Raw genomic sequence first — 27,103 nt, 5'->3', positions numbered from 1 at the left:
TTGAGAAGTGTGAGAATGTACTATGGTTCACACATGATCAGAGGTTAAATACACAAGCAATGTTTTCACTGATCTGAGAAGCACATTAAGGGGAAAAACACTGGAATAAATGAACGGCCACAGGGAGCATCACATACAAGGTGTGAAGCTGTGTCTGACTAATAGTGCATCTTATAGAGCAATTTCTGAAGGCAGAAGCCTTGACCAGATTTCTCTAGTACATCCATCATCTCAGGCCTGTATAAAACAGGCCAGGAGGGCTTTCTGAATAGCATCACAAAACTGGGTACTATACATCACAAAAGATGTCAAATCATGTGAAATCAGCAAAGGATATATATATATATATATATATATATATATATATATATATATATATATATATATATATATATAAAAAGCTAAGTTTATATCTACCTTACAAGCTAGGCTAGTTATTAACATTTTTGCATACAAGCCATCTTACTTGGTTTACATATTATTCTTAATCTACACAAAGCAAAGCGTGCCGAGTGTGAAAATGGGGCATGAAGTGGTTGGAGGAAGACAAATGGAACTGTACACAGGGGAAGAAGCTGCACCAGGGGAGGCAGTTCAGAGAAGACGCCACTTTACATGAGGCAATAAAATCTACAACCACTCAAAAGAGAGACATTTTTCAAAGTGGTAATGAGCAGCAAAAAAAAACTAAATACAGGTTCTGGCGCAAAAAACAAATGACAGTAAAAGACCAGCCTGACACTGCTGAATAAATATTACTGGTACAGTAAGTCTTTAGCTAAGATAATAAGTCACCGCAGTGAATGTCATATTAACGTATGTCCAGTGAGGAAACCAGCACATTAGTTAAATACAGAAATGTATAATGTCATGTGCTTAGCAAACAGGATTTTAATTCAGGATCTAATGTTCAACACCAGACAAGAAAGGAAGATCAAAATGGTGATCGACGCACGAGTGGTGAACTTTGTCACTCTGCTGAAGATCATGACATCTGGGATTTAAAAGATCCGGATAAGGTCGGCCTGCTAATGTCAGAACCTGCCGAGACATCAGCGAGACCTCATACAGGCTAAAGCAAACCAGCATACCTCCCCCGCGGCTTCCCAGCCCCCTGGATTCAGGACCAATCACTGCCATCAGCATGAGCACATATAATGAGACTGCAGCCCAGGGACAGATCTCCTCTACCGGCTGCCTGACGCCCTACTTTGCAGTCTGCCGCCTCCTTGATGAGGGCAATTACTGGCCAGACAAATACTATATCTCTGGTAGAGGGGCACAGGGATTAATCCAGCAGGGGCAGGCAAAGTCACCCTCTCATCAGGCCAGATTCTTTAAGACGCTCATCTGTGGCCATTGGACGTTTCATTGATGAGTATGAAAGAGGGGGCTGATCTGAGGTTGTACGACAGGCAGAAATGGCAGGGGGCTGATACTAATCTAATTGTATAGTAATGTGCATCTAACCATGCATTTTCAAGGCTATGCTGCAGATTTCAGAATTCACTAATGCTCAGCAGGCAGCATAAGAGCAGTGTTAAAGTGCAAAAATGATCTGGCCATAGGAATGGGAGAATGGGTTCCAGCTGACATGTCAGAAAGTGTCTATTAGCTGAAGCTGGCAAGCCAAGAACTGCATCATTGCTGAAAATTAGATTTAGAATTATTCTTTCATTCTTGGGAAAGTTTCAAACTTTAATCTTAAAACTCTTAGTGTAAAGTTTCTAAAAATGACCTAGAAAGCAAAGTTTGACATCCTTAACCAGATAAGATGCTACGTTTCCTGCAAATAATTTGTGCAAACTCAAAGTGAAAATTCTGCGCAACTAATCATTTAAATAATGTTAAAATAATAAAAAGGTACCATTAAAAATATAAAAGGAAAATAAAATGATAAAAGCACAATATATCACAACATAAAATAATACTTAATGGCGCTTTTCCACTGCGTTGAATGATTCGGCTCAGCATGGCTCAGTACAGAACGGCACAGCTTGCTATTCCACTGCAGTTTAGTGCAACTTTAGAGTGGGCGGGATTATTCACATGTCGTAATTGTTGTGCCACCTCTACTGCCACGACTCCTGAAAAACTTTTCATTCCGCGTTGCTACATCAAACTCTTGCTGGATCTGCTCTTCTGCTATCAACGAGAGGAACGTCTGTACTACCTCAAAAGACCACAAAACAAAAAAAGTTGCATTAATTCAAAACCGTTGCGCTCGATCCTTCGCTGGCTGTGCTGATTTAAATCTAGCGTTTCGGTTGTGTTTGTGTCGCAAGTTCAGTGACGCAGGTAGTGATGATTCTCTCTGGCTGCGTGCAGGCAATTTTGTGCAGACGGTGTGCATACAACAGCGCATGCACGAGGTGAATGAGACAGAAGCGGTACTGCGTGTTGAGCTCATCTGCCTGTGAGGATGCTGCTGGGCGCAAGACGGAATGCGGAATGTAAAGTATACCCAGGCCGGGCCTTAAAGCAGCCTCCTTAACGCACACCTAAAATACGAATGCAACGTTTTTGCATTTTGAAAGTGGGTTTTTATTTTAAATTCGCCGAATATTCGAAATTCGATTTTTTTTTGACAGCCATACTGCAATTACCTGTATATTAAACATAAAATATGCTGCTGATTGTGCTGTCATGTGACATTTTGCAGTGCTTCCCTAAAGGCAAAAGAAGCTGCTCCATTCAGAGCAGTGTATGAGTTGTGGATCTGATACAAGCTGATAATTAAACCAGTACTGGTTAAACCGCCACTGCAGTGCAGAGCGGGATATGACAGGGATTCAGTCTGACTGTGGGGAACAGAAGATGAGTCATCAGCCTGATTACCGCAGGCAGGACGCATGAGACAGGCTGTCTAATCTATCGCTATGAGACGACCTCCAAAAGGAAAAAATGACCTCTACCATTTTTACCATTCACTCCGTAAGCACATACAACATCTGCCCACCACAGCCCACGTCAGTCAAGAATTATCCCTAAATGAAGCAGCGGGATAGGTTTTTAAGAACCGTGTCTGTATCCGGCTCAGCGGTCCCTGTTTTGAGCATGTAACATGGTGAATGTGTTTGCCTCATTCCTACTGAGTTAATAAGCAGCCTTTTCAATTAGAGCTAATTTGGGTGAAGAGCTGAAATGGGGTAGTGCAGCTGCAGGAGACTTCACCGTTGCCTATTCATCTGTTCTCTCTCTCTCTCTCTCGCACATTTTCACCTCCTTTTATGATTCTTTTCTTGCAATAGGTTAAAGAGAAGAAATTGTGCCACTTTGCTTAAGTCTGTAGGTGCTGCAGACAGTAGGCAGGGCTCATATCATACTTTCCCTCAGCAAGTGCCACTCACGCCTTCTTTCAGTCATCTCCAAATTTCCTCTATTTCTTTGTGTCTCTTGCCTCCCACAAAAAGAGCATCTGTGGTCAGCCAAAGCATCATCTTTATTTGTTTGTTTGCACTCCAATATCCTGTGAGGCCGGTTGTGTTATCTGTAGGATGGGACCGGCAGAGGGCTGCGCCGTAGAGAATGGAGAGGGGCCCCTTGCCTGACAGCCTCAGTGTTTGCATAACTGATTGGGCCCTAATCAAAAGTGAAGCATCAATTTCAGCTCTCCCTGTTCTTCCTCCTGAGGAGAACAGAGGGATAAATTGAGGAATGAGAGCTAAAGGATGTTGCTCTAACACGCTGTTCATTCTGACTAGGCTGAGAGTGGCGGCGACCTTGACATCGGAACATCCTTTGACTCTCATCAGCACCAGCCACGTTAAATGCCAGAAATCTTGGCAGAATGAAGATGAGGAGAGATGATTCGCTGCTTGGAAAACCGAAAGCAGTTGGCGCCCAACGTGGTGCGAGATCAAACAGAAGAAATAAACAAAACAACAACAGGGTTGCATTGTAAAATGCTCTTTTATTAGACCACCTTCACTTGCACTACTATACTGGATCAATGCAGCCTTATTCTACAGACTTGCGCCAAAATGAGAAAATCTTCTCTCACAGCTTGGGGAAAGCCCGATGAATCCACAGGCTTGCTGGAGAGACACTGAGCATTAGATGTGTTTCTCGTGGATTTATAGCCACTGAAACACCCTTCTCAGTCTCATAAAAATGAGTAGAACAATGTGTGTGCGAGTGTGTCCTGGCGAAGTGGGAGATAACAGTGAAGGTGGCCTGATCCTTTCAGCTGTTTCTTATCTTATCTACCAGAGGACATGTTAGTATGAAAATGACAATAGCAGCAACACTTACTCAGAAACTCTGCCATAGCACCATTGGTTGTTTATGCCTGTATTTCTTTGAGGATTATAAAACACTAAATCCATCCGTGATCAAAGCTGTTCCCTAAGGAGAACTAGAAAGGTAAAAACAATGTATATCGATCATGCGCACATACTGTAGCATTACACAGATTTACTTTCACCCGAGTGCCATTGATAAGCAATATGTAGTTCTTGTTTTCATTAAAAGTCTACACAGTAATTTGCATACATGCACAGATTTGGAGAAAACACATGCATGCCATCCCCTGTGACCTGTTACAAATCCAGTCACCTGTGTGGATTACAAGAAGTGCCTTGAAAAAAAATTACTATTTCTCTTTTCAACAGTCAATTTTTAACCTTCGCTGCAGCCGAGCTTATAGTAAATCCCAGGTGCTAAGAACAGTCTGGAAAAAAGCTTTTTCACCCTATATGTTCAACAGCAAGGTCATTGACAACATCTGAAATGGAAGAGCGAGGGGACCCTTTTGGAGTGGCACTGGGCAGATCATTTTACAAGAAAAGCCAGGGGATTAAATGAGCGCAGAAAGGCCCCTTTTTGCACTTAGAACTGCAGTTTAAGTCGAGCGGTTTGCAGCCTATTTTCCAGTGAGTCATATGCCAGCAAGACCTTCAGCTCTATATCCAGGGTCAATATCACTAAAAATATGCATTCGATACACTCGATTGCTTTTCAGCTAGAGTTATGAGGCTTTCAGCATGGGCAGACCTGCATGTGTTTATTCGGATGGTTATTTTTAGCATCAGGTGGGAGTTCAGCATTTAGATATAGGCCTACACATATATTTCAGAGGTGACTTGCTTTGTGGTTAGGCCCAGAACTGTTGCTAACATGGCACCAGGTCTAAGAGTTCTCACTGAAGAGAGTGAGCCCACAATAATGTTTTAATCCCCCTAACCGGGCTTAGTCACAGCAGCTCTTCCTCAAGCGCCTGCCAATTTACACTTCCTCATTATCTATTACTCTCATACCCGCACCCCACACCCCCCTCGTTTATTTATCTAAGTCACCACTGGAATATTCTGCCTGCCCTCGACGGTTAGTTTGGGACGGCTTTATGGATTGTTTGATGTTTATTTGTGTGCTGGCATCAAAGAAGAGGATGGCTAAGTGTTCTCGATGCGAAAAAACAGCCACCTTTATGCTTCGCAGCCATGTCAACATAAGAATTCCATCACCAGTGAGGGCCTCTGACCAACTGACAAACATGAAAAATGTACGCACATAAATAAGGTTGCAACCCCTTTTGAAGATACTCTGATTGCAGATGGAGGCTAAATACACAACTACATACGTACAGCTGAGGATCGACAGCATGAACACAACACCATTTAGAAATTGTGAAGAGCTGTTGTCTCATGTTTATGAAGAACATATTCAAATTAAGTTACTATAATTATTTAATTATCCCATGTATAATTTTTACATTAATGCAAAGCATCACATAGCAGATACATCTACTTGGACTAGTGCGTAACTTGCTGAAAAAAGACAATAAACCAGCACTGACCAGTCCAAAGGCCCGTTCACACCAAGAACGATAACTATAAAGATAACTATAAAGATAGCGATATTAGCGTCCACACCAGCGAACGATATTGTCTGTGTATTCTAAGTGGACGCGCGTCTACTGCTTTAAATTCTAGAGCTTGTTACAGGAGGATTGATTCTGATTGGTTGGCAATGTTTTTATCGTTCATCAGAAAAAAAAAAATCGTTCTGAAAGTGATTCCAACGATATTGTTTCTCTTTGCCTTTATCGTTATAGTTGTGGTGTGGACTCCGCTATTCTTTAATATTGAGAATGATTTTTAGAACTATATCTTTATCGTTATCTTTATAGTTATCGTGCTTGGTGTGAACGGGCCTTAAACCGGTCTGCTGACTTTTAAAGGGGTCTTGGAAATTTAACAGCTGGTCATATTGGAAGACCAATGTGATAAACAAATTCATCCACCCAGTACTGTAAATAAGGTCTGCTTAAAAGTAAATATACACATAATACTTTCAGGCAGACCTGGCTTAGTGGGTAGACAAATTTGTATATAGCTTAGTTTATATGGTACACTTTTTTTATACTGTTTTTAAAGTTGTTATCTGATCTTGCTTAGACCAGACAGTCTGTCTTAAACCTGCTAACCAGACAGGCTTAGACCATTGTTTTTGGTTTGTTTTAAATTTTTTCAGTAGTAATGAAATTAAAGCAGTAACAGATAAACCAGTTAGCAGAACATCATACTAAAATATACTATGCACATTTTGATTCTGTTTTAGACCATCAGGTTATCAAAGCTCAGTTCTGAGAACTGAACCGTGAAATAATAGAAGCACTTTGCTGCATCACATTTATCCCAGACAAAAAAGACCTGTCTTTGTCGGGATGACCTAAAACCCTGCTGAGTCAAGATTTTGGCAGTTTTCTTAATTGTATTGTGTAGTTGAACGTTTGAATTATATCTGTGAAAGGAGAGAAAATAAGATGACCATGTATAGCTCAGCTCACATGGGTATTAAAAACATCTTGTGTAGCAGTGTCATCTGTAAAGCTACAAGCATGTGGATGTGGGGCTTCAGCAGGGGGCCGAACAATGCAATATGTGTTTGTCTTTGTACATTACGATGTATAATGTTTGAGTATGTGAATTTGTATTTAAGTATAAAGTCTCAAGGCAAATTTTTCAGCATGGGACTGTAGCGAGAGGCAGGGACGGTTGTGTGTTGGTTTTTGTGAGCTAGCCGGTCAGCAGGGAGGCCATTACCAGACGGCAGCAGGAGAGAGAAGCACCATACAGAGCTTAACAAGATGGAACTTACCAGGGAATTGGTAGCTGTAGCTTGGGGCGAAACCAGTGTATCCTCTGCCATACGTTGCTACAATGTTTGGATAACCTGAGGGGAGAGAAGAAAATCCGGGCATGTGATAAACTGCTCAGACCGCCCAAAGCTTCCCTATCACACCAATAAATCAGTATGCCATTTAAAATACACATACAAGCAAGACGCAAGTGGAAACGGCTCCTCTTTCACCACATTACCACAGCCCTCCCCGCGAGGATGCAATGTAACAGATTAGGTGGCTAGCAAACTCCAGTTTACAGTGATGAACAGCATAAACATCACAAGACACAATCTCGCTTCATTCCCTGGGGATCATTCTCTTTTTCCCCTTGCTGAGGGAACGGCCATGTCTGCGGCTGTCATCTCTCTCTCTCTCTCTCTCTCTCTCTCCCTCCCTTCTTCCCTTTTTTCTCACCTCTCCTCTGTCATTGATCGATAACCCTTCTTTTATAGCCCGGGCAAATCGATCATGAAGGACACGACAGCGCGAGACAATGGCAGGCTGATAGTTGTGGCAGGACATCACGGATTAAAGTCCCTCCGCGCCACGCAGCCTCGGCCTCCTGCACGTTAATACTGACAGGATGGCACGAATATGATTGAGCGATTGCAGAAGTTATTTGAAAGTGGAGCGAAACACTGCAAAGTTCGCTAAGGCCGCAATCTGTTTTTTTCCGCCTCTCGCCGTCTTTGCTGAGGCAGAACTTTTTAATGATGACGCTCGGGCGAGTGAGCTGGCTTCCCCTTGACTATTTTACTATCTGAAATACATCTTGTTTGGGAGTGAGTCGAAAACAAGCCATCAACAGCGTTTACAACACTGGAACGCATCCTGCTCGTGCTGTTAAGGAAAAGTGGGATGCGACCCAACGCACATGCTCAAGTTGTCTCTCTGCCAGCACTGAGCGACGGGCCGCCACGTGTCCCTCTTTACCAGGCTAGAGCCCAAAGACCCATTGTTCTTATTCTGTCACAATGGCATATTACAGTGTGAGCCTAGACACTAATTATCTGGATGGCTTTCAATAATAATAAAAAATAAATTTCCAACGCAAGCGAATGTATCAGCCATATTGTTGCTGCAAATGCGTGAGGGAGCGGGCTCCTATGTAATCACATGAAAACTATATATATATATATATATATATATATATATATATATATATATATATATATATATATATATATATATATATATATATAGAGTCCACTATGCCATCCTCTTTTAAGGAGTCAATACAGAAAGTGTATAATTTGCTATCAGCCCCAATTCTTCCCTCCCAAACACACCTGAAAGATTTCGCTAATAGTTATTGGCTGTGCACAGTGCAAGCTTGATCGCTAGTGGCTTATTCCTTGGCTCTCAACCACAAATGTGAGTTGGTGTTGGAGAGAATAAATATACTTCACCGCAAGTTAGGCTAGACATAACACAGATCAATTTCGGTTTGACATTGCAGAGGCAGACTGGTGGGAAGTAGTCTATGTGAAGATATTGATCCTGTCAAAGTTTCTATGATGAGGGTCAGTGCTATAGTAGAGGCTTAAAAGAAATAACTCGCTTTTATGAAGTTTTCTGTCGTTATTGACTGGTTCTGAAAGGAGGCTTTTGTGTCGGTTGTGGTAAATGCTATGTAAACCACAGAGTCAGTTTTAAAATCAAAGACCATTCTTGAAGAAAGTTTAATTCTGAGGGAATCAGGAAGAGGAGGAGAATGGGATAAAAAATTAAATATACTACTTCCTGAAGTATGCAGAAAAATGTTGCAGAACCCATTCTCCTTAAATGGATAGTTAACTACCAAAAAAAAAAAGGTTTTTATACGATATACCAGTATCTTCATCCTTTCAGCTACACCTTGTAATCTTGCCTCCGAACTACAGTACATGCTTAAACGTTCTGCAGCAAGGTGGCCATCTTAAACTTCGCTCCTTCCAAAGTGCTTTATCATATGTTTGCGAAGGTTTAATATCTGGGCTCCTCCATCTCTCTCTCTCGAGACTACAGCAGCTCTGTGTACTCTTCTCTTAAGGAGGAGCAAATGTCAGACGCCCAGACTAAATATACATGACATAGGCTTTTCCTGTGACATTTAAAGAGATTACTTTAAATGTAGAGGGATGGTGCTCTGTTGACAGTAAGGGATTAGCATACTGGTAGGGCCAACACCTACGGGAACAAAACGTAGAAGAGATAAATCAGCCATGCTTCAAGGCCTACAACTTTTCAGTTTTCTGAACTCATTCGAGTCTGCTTGGCATAGAGTTGTGGGAAACAGTCCAAATAAATCTCTTGCTCAGCAAGTTAAGGCTGAATTTACCTGATCATAATTATAATACTATATATATATACACATATATATATACATATATATATATTTATATATATATATATATATATATATATATATATATATATATATATATATATATATATATAAAAAATATATATATATAAATATATATATATATATACACACATATATATATATTATATATACACATATATATATATATATATATATATATATATATATATATATATATATATACACACACAATTAATTAACAATAATATTAGGAAATATTATTACAATTTAAAATAACTTTTGTATTTTAATACAATTTTAAATGAAGTTTATTCCTGTGAGGGCAAAGCTAAACTGTCAGCAGCCATTACTCCAGTCTTCAGTATCACTTGATATTTCAGATTTATTTGAAATAGAATCATTATAAATTTCTTTACTGTCACTTTTGATGAAATAAATGCATCCATGCTGAAAAAATAGTACTTTCTTTCTTACTTTCTTTCAAAAAAACAAAACAAAAAACACCCTCAACTTGAATAATGTCCTGCTGTTCACCAGTGAAGTGTCTTCACACAAAAGCTCACAATAAGGCTGTATTTGTGAAAATACTGGGCAAACAAAAGTTGAATAAAAACATGTTTAATGGCACTTTTGGCTGAGCCAAACACACACACACAAAAAATAATGTAGGGTACCAATTTTTCCCAGAGACATTCCTCCGCCTCCTAGTCAAAACTATTCAGCTCAATTGTCAGACCTAAATGACTCTCCTCTGAGTTTAATGACCGAGCTAAGCCTCAATGTCGAGCAGTGGACTCAACAAAGGGCCATACCACGAGACCAGCTCTAAAAGCACCAGACCGCGCCATAGCTTTGATGTCCAACAACAAGTGGCAAGACTGCATGTCTGCGGGACACAAAACTGAACCAGACGACGATAAACGCAAGGGGGAGAAAGAGAGATACCTGAGCCTGAGGAGAGGACTCATTAAGCCACACCACCAAAGCAGACACCTTCCGTCTCCCGGCAACGCTGTAAATAAAGACTGTCGCTTAATCTGGCCTGGTGGCGACAGCCTCGCCCTCTTATTTGTGTTATTAATATGCATGCTAATGTGCCCATTTTATGGCTCAACAGTTCCGATTCACTGTAAAATCAATTATCCATCTGGTAAAGCTGCACCTTGCGCTGGCTGAGATGTGTATTAATTTTAGCAAACATACATGAGGCCCAGCACAATAATGATAAATAGCTTGATTAGGTGTGGTAAACACCGTTGCTCAGAGCGGGGCTCTAATAAGATTTCGGCACATAAGGAATTGTGGTTCCTTAAATAATGAGCCTTGTTGATTTTTGTATGTAAATTACCTCAAGGAATGGTTTGCTGTCCTGCTTTCCAATTTCATTAGGATAAGACGTTGTTGCAATTGAGTGAGCGCTACCCCCTTTAACCAGTTCTCTGCTCCCACTGTCTCCGTCTTTCTACATTTCTGTTCAACACTGATCTGCTTTAAAACATAGTAAGCTCATGATAGCCACTTGCGGTGTAATTTCATCAACCTCTATGAGTCAACTTGAGCTGACATCAAGCTGTTGGCACTGTTAGCTGAATGATATCATAGACTCCTAAAATGCTAGGGGGCGCCGGTTGTTGTCGCGAGGTCTCGTCGTGTGCTTATATATGCAGAATAAACGAATGGACAAATTCACCCTCCTCTGTGGTCAGTTTGTTGAAATCATAGGTTCATAACTCAACATTACTTACATTTTCCTCTTCATTTATCACTATAATGCGGAGCCCTGCTCTGGTGAGGGTCGGTTAGGGATTTGGCGGGGCTAGAAGCAGAGCTGGCTGAATATCAATAGCATATTTCATGCGGGCCCGGCGAGGATGCTTCATCAAGTCAAATTATGGGCAGGACGACCTCTCCTGCAGCTTCACCCATTAGATGCCATTCGCATTCAGCACCAGGCATCAAACGATTTATTTGCTTCAGTTACTTTCAGCAGACGATCAATCTCACAGTAATTATCTCATGTCACTGGAGCTGGTGGGGGGGGGGTGTTGAAGCTTGGGGGGAGAGTGCTGAGAGGCGAGTATTCTTGTCTGATTCTACGTTTCCTGTCCTCTTGACACATGTCAAATCTACAGAAAAACGTCAAGACAAACTCTTGCTGATGTCGAGATGACAGTTCTGGTGTTTGACGGGTTCCAGCGCTCATCTCTGTGATGACACTCATGTGTCATATCCATGAAGACTCTGAAGCGGGGCACCCAGCAGAAATGGAGAGGAGTTTCATGGCAGTCGTAGAGCCGCTAGCAGAGCGTGGATACGTTAACGCGAGCGCAGTGCCAGCATTGGAGCACCAGTCCCAGTGCTCTCTCCGAGGAGCTCTTTCAATGGGCTGTTGCCTCTCCCTGTCTGCCTGTTCCAACATTATGATTTGGCATTTTGTTCTCTGAGTTTACAGTGATGCACTTGTTCCACATCATCAAGCTCAGCATCTATGCTTAAAGCTTGAACATACATATTTACAAATATCATTCTGAAACAAACATTTGTCTGAGATCAGCTTGAAGCAACATTTGCTCTAAAATCACATACAGTTTGTAACTAGATCTAGATCCAGTGAACACAACATTTCCTATCAGTGGGTCTCATTCACTAATAATTTTGCACTAATTATGTAAACATAAATAGCATTGTATAACAAGGCAGTAACCATGTCTTGAACATTGGGGGGGGGGGGGGGGGTGCATAAATAGGTAGGTAGGTAGGTAGATAGGTACTGTAGATAGATAGATAGATAGATAGATAGACAGACAGATGGACAAATAGATAGATAGATATCACCTTTCTATATTAAAACACCGCTTTCATTGGCACACACACACACACCCTCACATAAAAAAAAAAAAAAAAAATTATTGGGGGGAACTGTCCCCCTCAATGTCTATTTTGTTTACAGCCCTGGTATATAATAATGTAGATCCAACATATGTCCCTTATAATAGGGGTGTGCACTAGGGATGGGCATTCGAAAAAAGTTTTCTTAGTCGATCGTCGGGAGAATTAACGATCGAATATCGATTAATCATTAATATTTTTATAATATAACTAATTATTTAATTTTTATAATAAAAAAATGCAATGAATACAAAAATACAGCATGTTTTTCCTCGGTGAGACCTTTATTACAAGATCAAATTGTGGCAGACAGTTAAACTACGTTCAGGCAAACCGAACATATATGCGCGTGCATATATGGTGCTCTAAAGCAGCGGAACCTGCAGCTGCGAGCCGGCGTTCTTAAACAGAGACCTCATTTGTTCCAAAATAATAATAATAATAAAAGAATCATGTTAAACAATAACTTAAAAAAAACATAATAATACTTATATCTGACAGGTTTTGTCAAAATATAACTCAAAACTATCCAAGCCAGAAGAAAAGGCCAGATATTAGCCTTCCTAACAATTACGCTAACTTAACAAATTATGCTACTTAAAGCCTCGTGAAAAATAACTAACTTTAGTAACTAGCATACAACTTCTGCACGAGTCTACGGATTTTTGTTGAGAAATATAAGCATGTTGACATGATCTGGGGTCAGACGCGACCGCAACCTGGTGACCGTCAGTCCAGCCGCCGAAAACACCCGCTCTGAGGGAACTGACGTTGCTGGGATGCACAGGTACATCATTTGAGTCGTGGCCGTGTTGCACTTATACACGGCATCGCAATGTTTGCAGTTAACTATTTCGCTTTTTAAATCAAAATGGTCCCACGCCACACTTCGCCGTGACCTCTTCATGATTATTCTTTTGAAATCAAAACGAAAGATCACAGATAACTGAGTAGGGTGTCAAATATTGCACCCTGGTGGTAGAATATTTAATTGCTGCCACACAGTGAAATTCAAGACTCTGCATTAGATAAAAAAAAATGCATTAGATTAATCGATAACAAATTAACGTGATCGAAGAAATTCTTAATGATCAATTATCGATCGTCGATTAATCATGCCCATCCCTAGTGTGCACGGATAGTCGAACATTCGAATATTCGTTCTGCTCTAATTATTCGATAAATAAAAATGATATTCGAATTTCGCAAAAAAAAAAAAAAATGTTCACAATAAAACCTAATTTGGTCACTTTCTGTGATTCTCCACAGCATATTTGAAGATGTATGCAAGCAAAAAATAATTAATGAATGAATAAGGGGCCGTTCACATATCGTGCCTTAACGCGCCGCTTTCTCCTTCTAACCAAAGCGCTCGGGCAGAAGCGCTCCTGAGGCGTCTGCCGTTGCTAAGCAACAATGACGCGCTCTCTCCACGAAGACGCGGAAATTTCAGCAAAGGATAAATGGATTTGCAGCACAAAAAATCACTTGCAGTAGCTCTGCTACTAAATTTATTTCAAAATGGCAACCCATATACAGCTATGATCAGCTGTTCCTTCATCTTGGCTGAGCTTTCAACGTTGTTATGGGAAAGGATGAAGCTGAATGTTTAGTTCTTGTCACATGACCTGCGGTGCGCTTGTGGCATTCTGAAAAGTTTAGATGTTTTTAACTCGAAGCGGTGCGGATGACCGCGTCGCTTCCATTATGAGCGCGCATATCGCGCGCCTACATTGGAAATAACGAACCTGACACGATATGTGAACGGCCCCTAAGAACTGCGGTCTTCTACAGGTATTTCAAATATGCCGTGGAGAATCACAGAAAGTGACCGAATTCAAGAACAGTGTTGTGGCATCTCTCAAGCAACGAATAAACACCGCTAAATTGGAGAATGCAATGAAAACTCCTCTTCTCGCGTCTGCTCTAGACCCTCGGCACAAACATCTCAGGTTTCTCGATGAAAACATGAGAGAAGAAAAAAATAAAAACTTTTTTTAACATTATCAGAACACTTTCCTTGATGCGAGTGGTGCGGATGCAGCCGGCGCCACCAACGATGAAGAGGAAGCGGCAATGCTCACTCATCGGAAAAGGCTGAGCCAGTTCTTCAGCGATGATTACAGAGAGTCCAGTCTAGACGAGTGGGAACAGTTCTTGCTGGAGCCATGTATTCCACCAAATGAGGATCCCATTCAGTGGTGAAACGAAAATACGAAGCACTTCACAAAACGTAGTCTCTTAGCACACCATTATTTGTGAGTCCCGCCAACGTCGGTGCCGTCATAGCGCGTTTTCTCCGCGGCCGGCCTTATTGTTAACAGACTAAGGAGCCAACTTTCCCCCGATCATGTTTACATGCCTGTATTTCTTAACAAGAACATGTAAAACAATAGAAAAGCAAAAAAGATTTGCTGACAGTTTAAAAGTTTCAAAGTGTAAGCATTCTGTACAATAGCCTAATCGCTGCAGGCTGCTTTACGTTTTTTCTTTGTTCCCTTTTTTTTTTTTGCTTTTAATCTGTGCTTTTGTTTGTTTGCACTAGGGCTGGGATAAACGATTATTTTTTAAACGATTAATCTAGCGATTATTTTTTCGATGCATCGATTAATCTAACGATTAATTTTTCCGGACCGATTCGATTTCGAATATCTCCCCATTAATTGACTACTAACAATTTATACATGTTGATTTACATATCTGAATGAAAAAAACATGAATTCCTTAACATTGTAATATATGTTTATTGCTCTTAAAATTACAAAATAAAAGACTGACTAAGAATGCATTACTTTGCACTTGTATAGAGATAGCATTCAATAAAACCTTGAAGCCTTGAAAACACATAGCTTACTGAAACAAGCTTACTGAACACATAGGGTCTAGCTTACTGAAAAAAAGTTCTTCTTTCAGATGAAAATAACAACAACTTGATGTCTAGCATTCAATAAAAAAGGTCACCCAAAATACTTGTTTAGAGCAATTGAAAGAATACAGTAACCAATGTAAACTTGAGGGCTTTAAGCTAATACAGAGAGTGCTTTTCCCAAAAAAATAAATTAATTAACAGTGGGAGCTAGCAGCCTGTCATGGAGAAAAAAAAATCTCAGAATGCTCCATGTGAAACTTTGGCGTTCCCCCCTTTTTCTATCGTGTCTAATGATTTTGGTTAATATGCACAAGGGAGAGAGAGAGAGAGAGAGAGAGCAAGACAGCGCTCGTGTAGTTTGAAGACTGTGAGTGCGCAAGCGCGCGTGAAACTTTGGTGTTTCGCCCTTTTTCTATCGTTTTTAATGATTTTGATTAATATGCACGAGGGAGAGAGAGAGCAAGAGGCGCTCGTGTTTTTTGAAGACTGTGAGTGCGCGCGCACAGCCGGGGCTCTCTCTCGTACGTGCCCTGTCAGGCGCAGCACAGTCATTCTATTCTACATCACTCACAGATCAAATAAGGCTTTGACAGCCGCCAAAAAAAAAGATCAATGCAGAAAAACCCCTGGATTGGTTATATAACGTTGGACAGAATGTTGATCCGGTCATCGCGTATATTCAGCGCACATAAGGTAAACGTTTTGCAAACGTTTTTTAGAGACATAAAAACAGGTCGACGAATCGATGCGCATATTTTGCGTCTACGTATTTTTTGCGTCAACGTCATCAAAGACCTCGACACGTTGTCCCAGCCCTAGTTTGCACGCATTGTTAAAGGTTTTCAGCTACAAAACACGATGTGTAATGTTCAAGCTTATTGTGTGTAAGCTTGTTCAAAATAACGGAAACAATAAATGTTGCTGAAAAATAACGTCTGTCTCATTAAACTTAATTTAAATAAACGAATATTCGAATATTCGTTTTTTGTGAGCTCAAATATTTGAATGTGATATTTGCGGAAAACGCCCATCCCTACCTTATAAGTGTCCCTTATTTATAAAACATTATTGTAAAATATAAAAATAGCACTATTCAATTTTTTACTATTAATATATATATATATATATTTTTTTTTTAAATATATTTACACACAATTAGTTTTTTTCAAAGTCAACATAAAATCTAATTTGACACCTTTCATTTTTGTAATAGACGTTCATGGTCATACTTTGAATGATTAATTAGTGCACATTATTGCAAAGAATAAAATGTTTGTCTTCGTAATCTTATATGGAAATGTCGGAACTGGCTCTGTTTCTGTTTTTTTCACTTTTTTTACCCTCTCATTTTCAACTTTCTCCTTCAATCACTGGTCATACAGAGATCACGGTGAACTAACTGTGCTGGTCCATATGTAACACCCTCTCATTGCAAGCAAATCAAATCCCGAATGGATAAAATAAAGCCTGTCTACATTTTTTATAGCTGCATATCCACATCACAGAAAATAAAATAGGCTGAATTCAGTTTCATGCTGATTTTGAAATAAGCACCCCAATCAATTATCAGATTACAGCAATGATTGACAGTGTTAATGTATGAATATTTGTAAGCAGGAAATTGAGATGACACTTACTAAGCATGCCCATTCCCAGCATAAAGGCGTCCATGGTGTAGGGCAGACCTCTGGCTCTCCCCCGCGTCCCTGGAGGAAACATCACTTCCTTTGGCTGGGCCTTCTTACATTCTACCTGTGGATGGAGAACAAAAAATGTTGTTTCAGTGGTTTAGCTGCTAGTAAGGCTACTTATTGCATCAAGGAACTATCCGACTATTGGCCTGCCCACAGGACATAAGAACAATGTTGTTCATATTTGACTTGCGTCACCTTGCAGACAAACTATCAGAGCTCTCATAAGGATAATACATCACTTGTTAGAAAAAGGAAAGGGACTAAAACAAACACTCTGCTCAGTCTGTGAAATCATTGTTTGTGCATCTCAGTCAGCAATGTACTGCATTAATGTCGCTGTAGTTTTCTGAGAGAGTGCTTTTGATGTTTGCGAAGGCGTGCCGTGCAGGCTTCGGGCAAAAAAAGAATAAGTTCTTAAAAAAAAAAAAAAAAAGTTATTATTTTTTTTCCCTCATCTTTCCACTCCAATCTGGTCCTCATCATCGAACCATTTCTACCCTTGGCACTTCCCCCTGATCACCCCCCGCACCCCCAAACAGCTCCCTGCCGCCTTCTACTGATAATTTTCCTGTTGTGTTGACTGACAATTCGCCCTCCTCCACAATGCATGGTTAAAAGTCTGTTCATGACAGAACACACAGAGTGGGCGTCAAGAGTGACAGACCAACTGCAAACACCGGCATCAAAATTAAGTACAGCTCCGAAATGAAGGATCCGTGGGTTTGCGGTAGTGACATGGTAAGAAATATCAACCCTAACATTGTGCACGGCGTTGTGCACACAATGTGTCGACAAAGCCTCAACCACCTAAGAGATGCAACCTTGCTTTATTTAAGCCCAATGAAAGCAGATGACCAGGAGTGTATGAAGTGTCTGACAGACTGATTACTGGCATATGTACACACTCCATCATGCACACAATGCCTAGGATAAGTATAGTGGTAAATGCACATGAATGGCTTATTTGAATTTATTACGAGTACTATGAGGGGCTCTGGTTGGACATAATAGATAATCTGCACTCACCACGTCAACCTATATTTGTCCATTTATATTACAGATGCTTGCCTGCTCTTCTCTGGAGCTTCAGTTCAACTGGCTAATGGCAAATGCACATAGTAAAGTGTAAAAATGATTTAATAAAAGGTTCACAGGATTACAAAAATTTGAAAACTAATAAAAATGTTTTTAATGAAAACTGCATTTTTGTGTTTAAAATACAGTAAAAACACTAATGTTGTGAAATGTTATAAATCTGAGTAACTGTTTATAATCAGCATATCAGAATGATTTCTCAAAGATCATGCGTAAGTGAAGACTGGAGTAATGACTGCTGAAAGTTTTTAATTATATTCAAATTTAAAATAATTATTTCAAATTGTAATAATATTTCACAGTATTACTGTTTTACTTTAATTTTGATCAAATAAATGCAGCCTTAATGAGCATGAGAGATTTCATTAAAAACATTCAAAAATCATAATGTTTCCAAACTTGATGAGTACTGTATATAATTGTGATTTTTTTTTTTTTATTGACAGAGATGGTTTTTAACAGTAAGAAGTAATATAAAGATGAAATTATATGAAAAACTTAAACTTACTAAAAGCTATGTATATATATATATATATATATATATATATATATATATATATATATATATATATATATATATATATATATATATATATATATATATATATATATAAACATACTTTACCATAACAAACATACCAAAACTAAACTGAAAATGAAAAAAAAAAAAATAATAAAAGTTAATGCAAAATATTAATGAATACTTTAATAGTGTATAGATCGATAACACTAAAATACTATACACCGTTTCTCACACAGTATAGAAATAAATAAATAAATAACTCCTTGAAAGTGAGCAAAAGGGACTATATATGTGTATTTGTGTATTGTGTATAGTGTATAGTGTATTTGGCCTAAATTTGTCTATTTCTTTTTCACCATCCCAGCTTTTCTAACACATCAGCTCTCTACAGATCTTCCAGACACATATGTTGTGTATAATCTCAAGGTCCATTTTAATTGCCAAAGCCCAAAATAAAAAATGTATACCTTCGAAAAACTGCCAGAGCTCTAAATTAATTAATTCACCCAAGAATGTAACACACAAGCTAGGTGACTGTATGACAGTATGTTGACCTTCATGTTAACTGCAAGAGAAAATATCCTTGAATTTCATCACCTAAAGATAAAGGAAACCCAGATATCTGTTAGAGATAACGCCTCTATTCTCTCAAATGACCTTATTTTGTCATTGGATGTGTTAAAAGAAAGCTCTATTTTCACTTTGAGCAGGCAATGCAAACACTGCGGTCTCTTTTCCAAAAAAAAGCACAAACCAACAAGACCTGATAATCAGTATTCAGGTCTTCAGGACTTCTCCAAATACAACATACCTTCATTGGGCACTGGCACTAAAGACAGAGAGAGAGTGTGTGTGTGTGTGTCATGCGTGTAATTATGTCAGTGTGTGGTTTCAGTGATGAGGCCTGCAATCTCTGTGTGTTGCTAATAGGCGAGGAAAGCCTAGCTTCCGATCTGACTGTCATCAATGGGCATTTATGATCCATGACTATGGCTCCGCATTATTACTTAACTAATTAACCTCATCATTTGAGGTAGGCCAATGATGAGCTCCCTTCCCTCGTTAATGAAACTACGAAGGCCCATGGCTAATGACCTGAGAGCACAGGGCAGCTCCGTTATCACGCCTGCAAAGGGGGAGAAAGACGAGGAGAGGACGAGAGGAGGAAAGGACAGAAGGGAGAACTTTTGATGAGTGGATGTCTGCACATTTGGACCAAATCTGGAGATTGAATTTGAAACAAAATCCAGCTAAAAACCCTTGCAACAAAATGCAGCATTCTTAGTTGTGTGTGCTATCAAGGCTTCATGAACTTCTATATAAAAAATGTGACAGTCCTCAAAAAAAAACAAAAAACGAAAATATCAAAAAAATAATAAAAAATATATAAGGCCGAAAAATATGTAAAAAAAAAAAGGCCAAAATAATAAAAAAATTAATTACACATTAAACAAATTATATAATGCTCAACAGAACATGTACAAAAGTAAAAAAAGCAAACAAACCAAAAACCTAAAACATATTCAAATATTTTCATTTATTTAAATGTTTTTATGTATATGAACATCTGCTCTGTTAAGCATTATAAATAACTAGTTGATGACACTAAAATTAGCTTTAAATATGGTTTTAATGTAAATTTGTGTTCTTAATATTTTTTTTGACATATAGTAACCTTTTTTTGCAAAAGCAATAAGCCATAAGACCATGCTATATTGTGAACATATTTAGGTCAGAAGTGGTTGCTGGGATGTCTATGCATTTTGTGCCTAACAAAGACCGTTTGCCACATCTAAATTCATAACGATTGATTGAACTTTATTGTCCAGTCTGTTTTCACAGAGAGGAAATTTTTCTTTGACACTGTAACATACATTCACTGCTTAAAAATCACATCACACATCAACAGCACAAATACAACAACAAAAAAAATTCTATAGTTAAACACTGTAAGAAAGAAAAATTAAAAATATCGACAGCCGTTCTACTGTTTCAATTAAAACACTGTACGATTCAAGATAATCACTGCCATTGGAAGAAAAGATCTTTAATAGACATTTTTTCTAGCCAAGGGAATTTTTAGTCTACGTCCAGATGGGAGCAATTCAAAAGCAGAGTGAAGAGGGTGTGTGTTATCTTTAAAAATCACAATTGCCATTTTACCCATAAAATGATCGAACAAGCTCTGAAGTGGCTGTTGTTTTTGTCCAGTAATCTTCTTTGCTTGATTTATTATTTGTGAGAGTTTGTTCTTTTGTTTTAATGTTAGATTGCCGTACCATGAAACAATATTATATGTGAGAATACTCTCAATCATTGATTGATATAACATAGTTAGGGTCTGCTGACTAATATTGAAGCTTCTCAGTTTCCTGAGGAGACCCAGGCGTTGTCGTGCTTTTTTATGAATGTACTCCACATTACTTTCAAAATTAAGTTTCTCATCTATAATTGTACCCAAGTATTTAAAATTCGAGACCTGCTCTACAGTTTTTTCCTTTATGACAACAGGTTTATATTCAGATGCGGCATCAACTTCACTTTGTAACTCACTGCTTAATTATATAATGTTTAGAATTATTTATATAATGACTTATTTTAATTAGTGAAAGCTAAGTGTTACCAAACGTTTTATTTGTGCATTTAGCCCTGCCACTTGTCTAATGACCGCACTGCCACAGAGCCCAACAGAGACTTCAAGGTGTTTATGTGTGTGTGAATGCCATTAAAACCCCATATCATCTCATATCTACTGTTCACCTCAGAGAGCAGGTTAAGTGGAAATCCAGGGTGGAAAAAATGACAGCAGGGATGAGAACAGGGTGCGTCCACTCGTCTCGCTAATTGTTTGGAAATCATGAGCGGGAACATAGTACCAGTGGGCTGGAGCAAATATGGCCATTAGTGTCTGTGTCCCTGGCAGAGTCGGTGTGAGCGGGCGAGAGGTGTGAGACAGGATCGATCAGCTCCAGAGAACACACACGTGGTTTATTAGCCATCTGGTTAGGGATAGATTAGATCCAATCTGCTAATCTGCTTCCCTGACCTTGTGACAAGAAATGTCACTCACACTTAAACTTCAGCCTCTGTGTTTTGACTTTGAAAAGGGGGTGATTTCACAAAGGTACAATTTTCAAAGACAGCACAGGCTGCTGAATGCTGGGATACCTGATATACAAGCCAATCTTTCATTAATCGATAACATAAGATCAATAAGATCAAAAACATCATGCAAAATATATAGGAGTGCTCTGCAAAAAAAGAGGTAAAAAAACAGAAGAGGTTTTTATATATATATATATATATATATATATATATATATATATATTTGGGGTGTGCAGCGAAGCCAGTATTTGTATCTGTATTTGTATCTGTAACAATCACAAAATTATTTGTATTTGTATTCGGGTAAAACCGGAAGTAGGCTGAGCTTGAACCGGAACTTCGTACAGCTAGTTGGTAAGACCGTTATGTTTTTAGAGCTTTTGTTTTTTTCATAGTTATCACTGAACAAATATGCGGTGTTTAACAAAAAAATTGTTTTTATGATTATAACATTTATTTAAATATCTTCTAACAGTCGAAGCTGATACCCTAGTATAGACAAAGTTTCGAATGCGAGTTCGAGGACCATTTTGGGGACATTTCGTGATCCATAAATATTTAAATATCTTCTAATTAAAACAGTAAAGGTTCCTATGCAGTTTAGAGATTTTTGAAAATAGATTTAAGTAATTTCCAGGAAATGCATGGAAAAAGGCAAGTGCAACACTGCTATTTCATTTGCACTTATTTCATTTATAAAATGTACACTCATTTACACACTTGCTACTACATTGTAATATTAGAGGTTTATGTAAATCAACATGATTTCTTTTGGCTCGCTGGTTCCTGCGCAGTTTAAAAAAGTAGCTATTTCCCTTAAGTAATTTTCAGGTCTAGAAAAGTATGGAAAATATGAGAACGGAGTATAGCAAAATATTTGTGCTTCGACTATTTGCCCTATTCAGTGTTCTAAAGTATAAAATTAATTTCTAAAAATGAATTGATCATACAAATAGAGAGCTTTCATGACATTTAGTAATCGTCTGAACACGACTGAATTAATTCAAGGCGCACTTTTTTATTATGCATACAATTTTAAGCAGTCTTAAGTCTTTTTTGAACTTCACTAAACAAATGGCACACAAACCAGCAAAAGATAAAGAAGCAAACATGTATGCCTAGTAGAAAATATATCTGTATCTAAGTTGATTATTAGCCTACTCTTGACAGAGAGCTGGCTTGGTTTTTGAGAGACGCGCAGAGACGACAATGCGGCTGTTTGATTGATGATCGCGCAGTGCTTATTCCATTCATTCATGTATCATTTCCTAGCCTATAAGGTTTAAATCATTGCCTTTTAAATATACACAAATAGTAGAACATAGAGTATGATGTATTATTTTAGTTGATATTACTCTTGCCAAGCTCTGATTTCTGAGAGATGCACAGAGAGGCAACAGCAATGCGGTGTTTGATATGCGCTCTTTTCATTCATAAAGTTTACATTCATTCACTTCACACTTCACTTTAGGAGGTTTGTGTAAAATATTGCGCTGATCCCCTGGCTCACCTGTTACCTAGCAAACATATGACTGTCCTGCAGCCTCAGACGAATATTCGGGCAGAATTATTTGTTATCCGTTATTCGTTTTGAAGCCATTATCCATGCTTTTCCGAATAAGGTATTTGGCTGAGGACACACCCCTAATATATATATATATATATATATATATATACACACACAAAGGAATATAAATAAAACTAGTCCACTATACAAGTTATAATTTAACTTATTAAAAAATAATAACATAAAAATATAAATAACAAATACACTTTGAATAATCCACTTGAGAAAAGAAAGAATGAAAACCTCAAGAGTAGCTGCAAAACACAAGCACAAGCAGTTCAATTTTGTTCCTTAAAGCAGATTTGCTCCTCTTTCAGCAAGAATGAGAGAAAAAAAGTGTCTCTTCTGACAGAGAGCATAAAGAAGAAATGAATCAGAAAGCTGATTCATTGACTCCATTTTTTTATTTTTTATTTTCAGAACTGCAAAAAGCCAGGCCGCCCACCCGCCGCCTCACTCTTGAGAGTTTGGGATCACATAATGCCTGACATGAAAGGCACTTAACCAAACTCAATAAATAAATATGCATTCTAATCAGGCAGAGACCTGCCGAACAGGGACACCTTCACGAGTCCTACTGCGCTGAGATTGTCACAATGATGGAGTTAGAATTCCCTGCGCCTGCTGTATATCTGAGGTGGGCTGCCTGAGGAATCAGTTTTATTTCTGCCCTCCGTACCACTTGAGATTGTTCATAAAGCCAGACAGAGAGGCAAATCGACTAGACCCCCCTCATACAGACATCCATTTTTCATCTCTGATACTGAGCTTGAAAAACACTTTTCACCATCAAACATCTAACTTTATATCCTAACAACAAATAAAACAGGTCAAGTGAAGTGGCTTTTCAATGCTATAAGAATAACATTTTCACACATGCGGTGTTCATAAAAACATGCATGAACTCCTGCATCGTTTTTCAGCACCACAACAAAATAAATTATATTTTAACTGAGTTTCAGGCGAGCGGTAACCTTCCGGTCTCTCTCGTGACACCAATATGGAAAACGCTAAAACTAAAGCTTTTTTTTTTTTGTAATAAAAATAGTTCTGTTTTTAACCAGCATTTTAAAGATGTTCAATATCGTTGTGCATATGTTCTTGTTTTTAAGTTTGCTTGCCCCTATAAGAATGGGAATGAGTGATTTTTGCAGGCAAACAGCACACACAGGGGAAGCTAACTCATATTTAAATTTAATGTGTAAGCAACTGTTTTCTTGTATGTAGATTTGTACACATTCAAACCTCAAGCTGTCTTTTACAGGCGCAGTACAGTATGTGCATGTGTGTCTGTGGTCTCACATCAAATATGGCATATTTAAATACTATCACAGCTCTCTCAATGAACTCCTGTTACATCACCACACAAGAGGTCACGACGTACGCTGAATCTTGTTTGTTCAGTTCCCAGAGTTAAAACAGACATGAGAGGAAAGGGGGAGAGCAAAAAGAAAACAACCCCCTCCTCTTTTGCCCAGAGGCACCAGAACTCTCGGCTTAACACGGAGGCATAATTCTTCGCAACTTGAATTAAATTACATCGGAGACTTGGGGCTCCCGTACATTATTGATACACTTACAGCTATTCCATCTGACACAGAAATCTATATTCGCCAACAAAAAAGAAAGCTTGTCAGAGGCTATTTATGCCTCCCAAACTGAATGTCTGCTTTAACAGCATGTTACAGTGAGAACTCAGGTAACACATACAGATAAGATAAAAAAAAAAAAAAAAAAAAAAAAAAATTCACACTGAATCTAGGGATGCACAGATTCAATCTGAGATTGATCCAAATACGATAATGTGAAAGGCACAAAAACATTATAAAGCAACAAAGTTTTTGTACACTATATTCCAAGTATAGATTAATATTTAACCCTTCTCTCCGCTGCGGCTGTCTGTCATCCTTCATTCAGCATTTAAACTGCATGTCGCATTCTGTTACGACAGTCAAGATGATGAAACATTCTCCAAGATGATTCAGTGTTTCAATTATTATACTTGATCCGTAGATAAAGATCAATGGTTTTGCATAAATCCTGGTGGCCGGGTAAGTTGTGGCCTAGTGGTTAGAGAGTTTGACTCCTAACCCTAGGGTTGTGGGTTCGAGTCTCAGGCCGGTTAATACCAAGACTGAGGTGCCCTTGAGCAAGGCACTGAACCCCAACTGCTCCCCGGGCGCTGCAGCATAAATGTCTGCCCACTGCTCTGAGTGTGTGTTCACTGCTGTGTGTGTGCACTTTGGATGGGTTAAATGCAGAGCATGAATTCTGATTATGGGTCACCATACTTGGCTGCATGTCACGTCACTTTGTCTTCTGTCACTTATTGTTTCTAAATCATGTTACTTTCTACCGGCTAAGTTAGATCACTACACCAGAGGAGAGAGCACTATGATTTGTTCTTAATGCGCACAATAACTGCACTTTAAAACTGTTAAAAGAAATAGATATAATACACTACACATCAATATCTCTTCCCTTTGGGATTTGGACTTTCCTATGTGGAATGTTGCACTCTGAGTTGCTTCAAGTGCATCATTCTGTGCACGGGATGCACATCATTCTGCACACGGGATGCGCGTAATCACTTTGTGCCGCTCTGTATGTATATAATAATCTTGCGCAATAAAATATTTTTAATAGCCTTTTTGTTCTGTTCTATCTATACATTGCTGCCTCATTACTGTGCTATTCATTAAAAAAAATATTGTAATAATGTTTTGATTTTATTAAATTATCGTGCACTCATCATTTTTCTAGAGTAACTTTTGCTGCTAAATTATCCACTAACCTAGTTTATAAGTATTTTTGTCATAGATTATGATTACACATTTTTTCATTTGTTATTTTTCTGTATAATGCAGTCCATATTTAGTAGATTGTGTTTAACACACAAAAAAGTGATGATCAGGTCAACACACAGAGGTATTAAAAATTCTACACTGATTAAAAAAATTTAATAAAAAATACCTGTGCTAGTATTGGATCAGTTCTTAAAAAAATGGTATCCCTAATTTAATCATGGCTTTGATCTGGTGTAATTTAAAGAGTGAAATGCAACCAACACAAAGGCTCATCCTGCATCTTTATCACACAATTTTACTTTTTACTGTATATCCTAATATGTTTACACCCCCTACCTTTCTAAACTTTATGACATTTCCTAATAGTAATGTAATGTATTTGACGAGATAAATTAAATAGTTGAGAATTCCACTAAATGATGGGAGATTTTTTTTTTTAATAAAATTATGCTTCTGGACTTTTGACATAACTTTGACTTTAGACATAAGTTTTGACAAACATCTTGTCTGTTATTCATGGTTAAAGTCACTGAGTAGGCAAAACACAGGATTTCTTTGGAATGACCCCTGACCCTCTGCTCTCTCTGATTCTCTTTATCCCTATATACATTACACTAATGTGAGCACGCATGGAACACACACATTCAAACCCTTTTTCCTCTGGTTTTTGTATGCCCTTCTATTTAAGCTGTGAATGTGCTGAATCTCCTCCTTTATTTGTTGTGACATTTCCAGATCTCAGAGAGCTCTCCGGAAACCATTACAACCGGCTGAATTACTGTAATCTTTTCAAATATCACAATCCCCTTCCATTAGCCCAACCTTCTCTTAAGATACTGTGGCAGGAGTGTGTAAATACATCTACAGTCACCGCACACAAAGCAACAACAAACATCTATTAGATAAAAAGGGCTAAACAGATCTGGGTGATTATAGAGGCGGAAAAATAAACAGACACAATTTGAAATGCGCTTAGCTGCTATTTACAAAAATAAAAAAGTCCTATAAAAGGTTTTTACACCTGCTTTGCTTTGGTTAGTTTAGTTTATTTACTGTTTAACTCATTTACAAAAATATTTCCGCATAATGCTTGTATTGT

The 27,103-nt window shown here is 38.5% G+C and overlaps 1 protein-coding gene across 8 annotated transcripts in view; it reads right to left on the bottom strand.

The window, feature by feature from the left end:
• The window catches only part of LOC132123564 (RNA-binding protein Musashi homolog 2-like), a 275,563-nt gene that overhangs the window by 41,918 nt on the left and 206,542 nt on the right, over positions 1-27,103 (bottom strand). For all 8 annotated transcript variants that reach the window (XM_059534264.1, XM_059534263.1, XM_059534265.1 and 5 more), the window contains exons 9-10: positions 16,851-16,965; positions 7,102-7,176 (exon numbers count right to left, since the gene is read on the bottom strand). In XM_059534264.1, the coding sequence (XP_059390247.1) occupies positions 7,102-7,176; positions 16,851-16,965 (190 nt within the window). The remainder of the gene's footprint in view (positions 1-7,101; positions 7,177-16,850; positions 16,966-27,103) is intronic.

Source organism: Carassius carassius, chromosome 41, assembly GCF_963082965.1.
Source record: "Carassius carassius chromosome 41, fCarCar2.1, whole genome shotgun sequence".
NCBI lineage: Eukaryota > Metazoa > Chordata > Actinopteri > Cypriniformes > Cyprinidae > Carassius > Carassius carassius.
The sequence above is the reverse complement of the archived record's forward strand: the minus strand, read 5'-3'. Positions and strand labels throughout refer to the sequence as shown.